General features: G+C 32.8%; 2 protein-coding genes across 2 annotated transcripts; both read right to left on the bottom strand.

The window, feature by feature from the left end:
* Window positions 1–3,721: 3,721 nt before the first annotated feature.
* On the bottom strand, window positions 3,722–4,477 carry LOC132316178 (F-box/kelch-repeat protein At3g23880-like). Its single transcript, XM_059814692.1, has one exon. The coding sequence runs from the start codon at window positions 4,475–4,477 to the stop codon at window positions 3,722–3,724; it is 756 nt and encodes a 251-aa protein (XP_059670675.1).
* Window positions 4,478–7,744: 3,267 nt separating this feature from the next.
* On the bottom strand, window positions 7,745–8,809 carry LOC132316177 (F-box protein At4g19940-like). Its single transcript, XM_059814690.1, has one exon. The coding sequence runs from the start codon at window positions 8,807–8,809 to the stop codon at window positions 7,745–7,747; it is 1,065 nt and encodes a 354-aa protein (XP_059670673.1).

Genomic DNA, 8,809 nt, shown 5'->3' with positions numbered 1-8,809 from the left:
TTTTGTCCCCGTGTGATCTTCATTCAGCAATTTATTTATTTGGGAAATATTTCCTTGGGAAATGGTATATTCAGCAGGTATTTCGGTTTGAAGTTCTGCTAGTTTTGTTTTTGTTTTTATGTTGTTCAGCCATGGAAATTTGTCAATTGGATTACTAATGGTCACTATTACTGTTACTTGTTCTTTTATTAGTTGTATATTCATAATTTAAGTTTACCTTTCTAATTATATATTTGGCGGAGGAGGATTTATTCCTTGTACTTTTCAAGGGCTCCAACTATTGTGTCTAAGTCCTCTCAGTTTGGTTATGGTGGCAGTTAAGAATCTATAACCTATTATTTCTTTTTATTAGTTTTGTACTTTTTTAGTTACACCAATTTATATGGTGCATTTGTTAATGGGATCACAATATATTATGCTGCGGGATCTCAAATTATATATGGGATTTAAATTATGAGTTTTGCAGGGGAGAGGAGCATATGTTACATTCGTCTATACTATTTATGTCTATACTATTGATGTATATATGACTTTACTATACTACCATATATATATATATATATATATATTAATTATAAATGTTTGAAAATATATTATTAAAAAAACTTTCCAATGAGAGAATATTACAAATAAAATATAACCTCATATGGATATGTCATAACCTCATATAAATATATTTGCCTAAGGATTTAAATAAATAAAAATATATATGTCATGACCTCATATAATTTTATTTAAATCTAATATACATGCGCTCCTGTTCTAAAAAATTTTAGAGCTCTCGCTCCTTCCCGCTCTCTCTGTATATTTAGTAAAATAACAACGAAAGTACAAACACAAGGTTTTTTTGATAGATACTGTACACCTGTTTTTTATCATTATAGTGAAAATACAACTCTGTTTTTTATCATTATAGTGAAAATACAACTCTACCAAATAATTCTAAACTCTCTGTATCTGCAGCTGTTTTCTTGGACGTAGCCTTGATTTTGTGTGAATCAAGTAAAATCTGTGCATTCTTGTGTGTGTGTGTTTTTTTTTAATTTTTTTAATTGGTACTCACACATACTTGTCTCTTCTGAAATTTGAACCCCTAATACCATTAGACTACTAATTCGTTTGTTTCTCTCTTGTGTTTTCTGATTAATTTAAACAGGTGGAAGAGGTTAATGGTAAACATGTGGCGTTTGGTTGGTGGTGGATGGAATGGATGGTCCCGGCTCTAATGGGCCAATCACTGGTCTATATACACAAATAAATGTATCAGTTTTCTTCTTGGGTGCAATAATTTCTCCTTTCTCCCCTCTTGTGCTATATGAGTATGAGTTGAGTAGATTTTTATTTAGGGTTAATTTCATTGACACTAATTTGTACAAATTTTACATTAAAATACTTTTTTAAAAGTTACTATCACATTTAAAAATGTACAAAATGACAATTTTATTCCTATTTTTAAAATCCATTTAATTCAAAATATCAACAAACTTAAAGGATAAATTTGCCCTTATCAAGTACACACACATATACTTGTTTATTAGCATGTTTAGTATAAAGTTTCTTAACATATATATTTAAATAAAAATTTATATATAATATATTTAATATAAATAAATAAATTTTGACATTAAATTTATAATTAAATTTAAAAACATGAGATTGAATAATATAAATATAAAGTTTCTTAACTTATATATTTAAATACAAATTTATCTATAATGTATTTAGTTTTGAAATTTGAATATATTTAATATTCAATTGAAAATTTATTTTATCTTAACATTATTATTTATGTAAATAAATAATTTTAGGCTTAAATTTGTAGCATTTCTAAATAAGATATATATATATATATATATATATATAGTGAGAGAAGAAAGAGAGAGGGGGTAGAAATATCATTTTATATATAAAAGAAACCCTTTAGTAAGTTATCACAAAGTTAAAAAAAGTAATAATGTCATTTTACATACAAAAGTGTTCTAACATAAATGAAAAGTGACGTTTGGGGTGCGAGTAAAAAATGGCCCAAACTTTGTAATGTACTATAAATGATAATAATTTTCGAAAAGTGTCTTCACGTGAGATTTATTCAAACTTTAGGGATGCCAATGAAATTAAACAAAAGCGAATGGATTGAGAAAATGAACCTGCAAGAGTATATTAATAAATTACAAAGTTTTATAATCGGATGGTTTTTATTGAATTAGTCCACCAAATATCAAATGGATCAGCATCATTTAATAATTTCTTAAAACTCACACGATTTGACCATTCCACTTTTTATATTGAAAGGTGTGGAAGTATTGCTAGACTATAACTCTTATTAATAGAAAGAAAACTTGTTGAATTCTATTTATTAAAGTAGTTTAAAAAAACGATCATTCTATATCATTACTCTATTCAAATCTAATATTTAATATTGTTTGAAATATTATTTTCCGTCTCAAATCTTATGCGAGTGACAACAATTAATGGTCAAAAGTTAATTGTTGATCCAAGTAACCGTCCGAAAAAAGACTGGATAAAGGATGAGTAGGACATACCATGTCTTTGGTATGCCCCACCAAATTAAGACCTTGATGTAGAACCTACCTCTCACTAATAAGATCCTAAAGGACCTCTAACAATAAAAAATGATATTCAGCCTCTCATAGCCCGAGACTATAGGATTTCACTTACACAAACAAAAAGAGGGCTGAAATTAAAAATGGCACAAACTATAAAGCTGTAATTATAAATTTAGTAAACAATTTAAGACATAAATATGCCATTGAAATCAAAGGAACCTAATTAAACGAAAAGTAAAACTCACATATCCTCAAGCGATGGTAAATCAACGAACTAAAATAGAATTTAGCAGAATGATAAAATTTGATACAAAGAAAAAGGATGGATTTAGTACCATCCATCAGTTTGTATTTTACCTTTTACTTCTTTTCTTTACTAATCATTGTTGGGAGTATGAAACATAGGACAAAATACAGGAACACTAAAACACCTTTTACTAACAGTCACTTCCTCCTCTTTTTATTTTTTAGCTTAGGGTATTGGGAAAGGCACAAATCTGAGGGCCTCTCAACAATTCGAGTAATTCCCAAGGACCTGAAAGGGCTCCTCTCCACTCGGACTGGATAAGTCCCTGCAGGAGCATTGGAGGCTAGTATCAAAGAATATACAGCAGGGATTCGAAACCCGAACCTTAGACTTGCAAAGCATCAAAGTTCAGCAAGCCAAGCCAACCAATGGGCCATATCCGAAGTGGATAACAGTTACTTCCTCCTTTCTGCTATCTAACTACTTCAAAAATAGTATCAATAGTATAAACCATCCGGGACAAAATCTTGAATTCTTGCCCTATTGAACATATTTTTCCCTTCCTGACATTCGTTTTTGCTCTTCACTGAAACTAAACTCTCCTTGTATATAAAGGTCCAAATACTAGTAAGAAGAGTATCCTTATTTCCATGAATTTGAAAAGCCTTCATTTCTTGTGTATTACAATTGTATAAAACCAACTCCGAGGTGTCACTTTTTTTAGGAAAACCTCACCATTCTTCCAAAAACCAAGGGGGCTACGAATACCTTGAAGAGGTCCAGTAGTTAATTCTTTGGTCCAAAACCCCTCCTCTTTCATCACCCAAATGTCAAAGCATTTCTCAACGTCTTGAAGATCCCAATGTAGCAAAGCGATAGAATTATTGTGCAAGACTATATCCCCACCTTAATTATATTTGGGAAGTGGAGGTCCTGGTATATGTCCCAAAATCTCTTTATCCATGTCGAAGGCAAGGATCAATATGTCATGGTAATAGGTCATCGAATAATAAAATCCATTCATATATGTGTTAGACAAAGAATCATGCACTTCATTAATAGGGGGCAGATTAACTTCGAAAAGTCTCCAAGAATCAGCATATAGGTTGTATACTGCAGCAACCCTATCAAACTCCACGCCATCGTTTTGCTCCCCGTATTCCCAAATTCGTACAACCTTGTTGTTGTTGGTTTTGGGATCCAATCCAAATCCTGAAAAATGTGAGAAGATGTAAGAAAAATCTGGAACTTCAGGTTCTGGTATACGGAGGACCTTAAATTCTCTAATAGCAGGGTTCCACGAAGCTATGCGATTCCTATCATAAAGACTGATTATGCCATGGAATGTTCCAAGAATACCTGGTTGAGTGGGCATTTGAAAATCACCAAGATTGTGATATTCAACCGAGGAGTTAGTAACCGTTTCATTTCGGAACAAGGCAAAATTATATTTTTCGGTGCTATAATCATAATGTTGAACACCGAGATGACCAATGTTGCTATGGTGGTGGAAGTGCTTGGAAATGAAACTAGAGTTTCTAATCAGAGTGGACCAATATTTGCAAACACACTTCAATCCGACAAGTGATTTCACCGGCAGCCTCAACAAAATATCAGTTATCACATCGTTTAACATATAATCATCGTTATTTTTACTCACCATTGCTTTAAAAACCTTTTCCTCCCTTACAAAATGGAGTGTTATGTAAAGAAAATCACCTGTTTTAGTCCAATTGAGAATATTTTTCCCCTACAATGAAACCAAATCATGAAAACTTTAGCTGATTGTTTTGCTCTTCATTCTGACAAAATCTCTCAACTGATGAAAGACGAGATAGAAAGGATTACGGTACGATCTGGAATGTATAGATAACACATGCCTAAGAACAACATCCATCAAATTAAAGAGGAAAGTAAAAACGATGAATCAAGAATTGCAGGGCGTTACTTAGACCTAAAAAAAAAAAAGAATTGTCCACGTATTCGCTTTGAAGGAAACGTGGGGGATTTATGATATAGATAAACCAGGGGTTTGTAGCTTCGTTCAGAATTATGTGCGTCTGATTTTAAAAGCAAATGATATTTTTAGCCAAAAGAATGAAAAATTTTCGACTATGTTTAGAATTTGTGATCAGTGCTACACATATGGTTGAGCAAGTCCACGCAGGGCTTTATAGCTCATGCATTCATGTGGGATCCAAATGCATTTTGAGACAAATGCCATATTCACGAATCTATATTTGTGATTTTAACAAGAGTGGCGGGCTGACATGGCAGCCCATGTGATGGACAAAATTGACTTTTTTTTTTCAGGTTAGGGTTATTATCTCTTCTCTTGACGTTTCTCACAATAGATATATATCTCTACTTCTTCACTAACCTCCAAAGCAATTTCTGTGAATAATAGCTATTGAAGGAAGGATGCAATGTCGTAAATATTTTGATGTCTAGTAGTGGTTTCCATTTGCTATGTTTTTGGAAATAAGATAAAAAGAGAGTTCTCGATTAATTCACTCCAAACAAAGTGGGATGAGTAACAACACTATGAACATTAATATCATTCCAGTGATGGGTTGGATTTGCCTACCATAAACAAATTTTTTCCATGACAATCTAAAACGTCGAGTAGCAAATGATGTAGTAAATAAATATCTCTAACCGATTTACCTCGACTTTATTGTGTTCCAAGTTCGAAAGCCAAAAAAGAACTTGGTTAATATTTTTGTTCAGTCACGTTACAATTATAGTATAAGTATACATTCTTCTTTCTTGGACGATCAACTTGTTCCCGAGAGACCTGCTAAGACTAGAATTACAAGTTATTTTCGGCCCATCAGATTTTCTTATTTGCATTTCTCTCCCTATTTGCGACCCATCTGTGTCTAGTTTTGTCATTGTCTGACTTTATTCCAAACCCTTCATTGTTTCTCTCTCTAAAATTTATCCAATCTCTTTTCAAAATTCTCTCCGTCTTCTCCATCTTCCATGGCCTCCGCCATCTCAATTCATAAATTAACATTATACCTCAAAACCTTTCAATTACTTACTTTTTTCTATTATCTTTTTTTCTTCTTATTAAGTTAATAAGTCACCAATCACCAGACATTGAGTAATTGATAGACCCACTAATAATTTTGGAGATTAGGGTTTATGTGCAAGCGATACCACAGATTGCCCTGGTAAAAGTAATGGAGATGGACAAATTTGAACATTTTTTGAGGGAGAGATATGAGATGGGAAACAAAGGAATAGTGGTGGTAGTGGGGAGAACAAAAAGATTGGAAAGAGACGGAAATTCAGACTCAAATCTTGAAGAGAGAAACATAATAGAATTTCAGAGGGGTAAATCTTCAAAGACAAAAAGAGTTGAGAAAATTTCAGATCTAAATCTTATAGAGAGAAAAGCATTTGGGAGATATATGAATAAATTTTGAGAGAGTATATTTGTCTTTATATTTATTTTTTTTCCTAGTTGGTTCCTCACACGCACTTATTTCTATTGAGACTTGAACCTTGACCTCTGTTTTTATATTTATTAAACAATTATTTTCTTGGAAGGTGCTAGCATAAATGACATGGTGAATATATGTCACTTTTCGGTGCTCATTCTGGGACTATTATTCGGTTTCTATCATTCTCTTAAATCAAATAATGAGAAGTACGTTAGTGTGATGTCTTCCTCTTATGCATAATAAAAGTGCATGAGGATAAAAATATAGGTCACTTTTCGATGCTCATTCCGGGACTATTATTCGGTTTCTATCATTCTCTTAAATAAAATAATGAGAAGTACATTAATGTGATGTCTTCCTCTTATGCATAATAAAAGTGCATTAGGATTAAAAAAAAATACCAGAAAAGAGATTGACAATGAGGCTATTAATGACATTTTTTTTTCATTAAAATCGGTTGCATTTCCTAAAACATGATTCTCTCTTATTATAATTATTATTATTTACATTGACAAAAAATTCAGGGCTTGAATTCTCTACTTTTTATTATGGAGTCTGAGAAAGTCATACCGTTAGGCTACAACAGCCGACCTCCCCTTTGAGAAGGAAAGCTTGTACCAGTTGGATTATTACCCATTTGGTCTAGACTACAAGTCTAATACCAAAAAAAATCCTTGTTGAATTCTATATAATTGGAGTCGTTCAAAACATTGATCGATATTATATCATTACTCTATTAAAAACTTAATATTTAATATTATTTAAAACACCACTTGTAAAAGTTTACAATATCTTGTTGGTACCGTACTCCCAGAGGTTCCAACTTTTAAATGTGGTGGTGGCCCTGATATATGATCCAACGACTAAGAAGCCCCAAGGGTATGATACCAGGGATATTGTAGATGTGCTCGTGTTTCTCAAAATAATAATTAATACTTAAGAATTTATTGTTGAACCACTTTTTCGTCCAAAAAAGAGATGCATAAGATGTGCCGGACAAAACAGCCTTTCATTTGCCCACCAAATAAGAACCTTGACATACCTCTCAACAAGAAGATCTTAAACTACCTCTTATAACCCAAAAATGGTATTCAGCCTCTCAAAGCCCGAGAGAATAGACATTCATCTCTCACACAATAAGTGTGATGAGAAAAAAGAAAAAAAAGCATAAACTATAAACAGGTGTAATTATAATTTTAATCAACAATTCAAGACATAAAAAAAAACAATTCAAGACATAAATATACCATTGAAATCAAAGGAACCTAACATTAAACGAAAAGGAAAACTCACATATTTGGAAGAGATGGTAAATCCATGTGCATAATACAGAATGATAAAATCTGATAAAAAGAAAAAGAATGGATTCAATACACATTTAACACATTAGTACAAAGAAGCTGGGACAAAATCTTGAATTCGTGCCATATTGAACACATTGTTCCCTTCCTGACATTCGTTTTCGCTCTGAACTGAAACTAAGCTCTCCTGTAGATAAAAGTCCAAATACTATTCTGAAAAGCATCCTTGTTTCCATGAATTTGAAAATCCTTCATTTCATGGGTATTACAATTGTATAAAACCAACTCTGAGTTGTCAGTTTCAAGGAATACCTCACCATTCTTCCAAAAACCAAGCGGGGTACGAATACCTAGAAGAGGTCCAATGGTTAATTCTTTGGTCCAAAATCTCTCCTCTTCCATCACCCATATGTCAAAGAATTTCTCATCATCTTCACGATCCCAATGTAACAAAGCAATAGAATTATTGTGCAAGACTATTTCCCCATAATTATAATTGGGAAGTGGAGGCCCTGGTATATGTCCCATAATCTCTTTATCCATGTCAAAAGCAAGGATTAATATGTCATCGTAACTGGTCATCCAATAATAAAATCCATTCATATATGTGTTAGATAAAGATTGATGCACTCGATTTAGCGGACCCAAATCAACTTCAAAAAGTCTCCAAGAATCAGCATATAGGTTATATACGGCAGCAATCCTAACAAACTCTAGTTCTTCACTATGCTCCCCATATTCCCAAATTCGTACAACCTTGTAGTTGTTGGTGATGGGATCCAATCCAAATCCTGAAAAATGATGAAAGATGTAAGAATATTCTGGAACGTCAGGTTCTGGTACATGGAGGACCTTAAATTCTTTAATAGCAGGGTTCCACAGAGCTATGCGATTCGTATCGTGAAGACCGATTATGCCATGGAAGATACCAAGAATACCTGGTTGAGTGGGCATTTGAAAATCACCAAGATTGTGATATTCAACCGATGAGTTAGTAACCGTTTCATTTGGGAACAAGGCAAAAGTATATTTTTCGGTGCTATAATCGTAATGTTGAACACAAAGATGAGCAATGTTGCTATGGTGGTGGAAGTGCCTGGAAATGAAACTAGAGTTTCTAATCAGAGTGGACCAATATTTGCAAACACACTTCAATCGCATAAGTGATTTCACCGGCAGCCTCGACAAAATCTCAATTATCACATCTTCTGATCTATTATCATCGTTGTTTTTACTCACCAT

This window comes from Cornus florida, unplaced genomic scaffold (assembly GCF_030987335.1).
Source record: "Cornus florida cultivar Cherokee Brave unplaced genomic scaffold, ASM3098733v1 CherokeeBrave_3.0.0_Hap2_Chr07, whole genome shotgun sequence".
Lineage (NCBI taxonomy): Eukaryota > Viridiplantae > Streptophyta > Magnoliopsida > Cornales > Cornaceae > Cornus > Cornus florida.
Note: the sequence above shows the minus strand (reverse complement) of the source record. Positions and strands in the feature narration are given on the sequence as shown.

Bases quoted from the DNA above. Each gene is read 5' to 3' on its own strand.
- LOC132316178 (XM_059814692.1), bottom strand. From the start codon at position 4,477: ATGGTGAGTAAAAATAACGATGATTATATGTTAAACGATGTGATAACT.
- LOC132316177 (XM_059814690.1), bottom strand. From the start codon at position 8,809: ATGGTGAGTAAAAACAACGATGATAATAGATCAGAAGATGTGATAATT.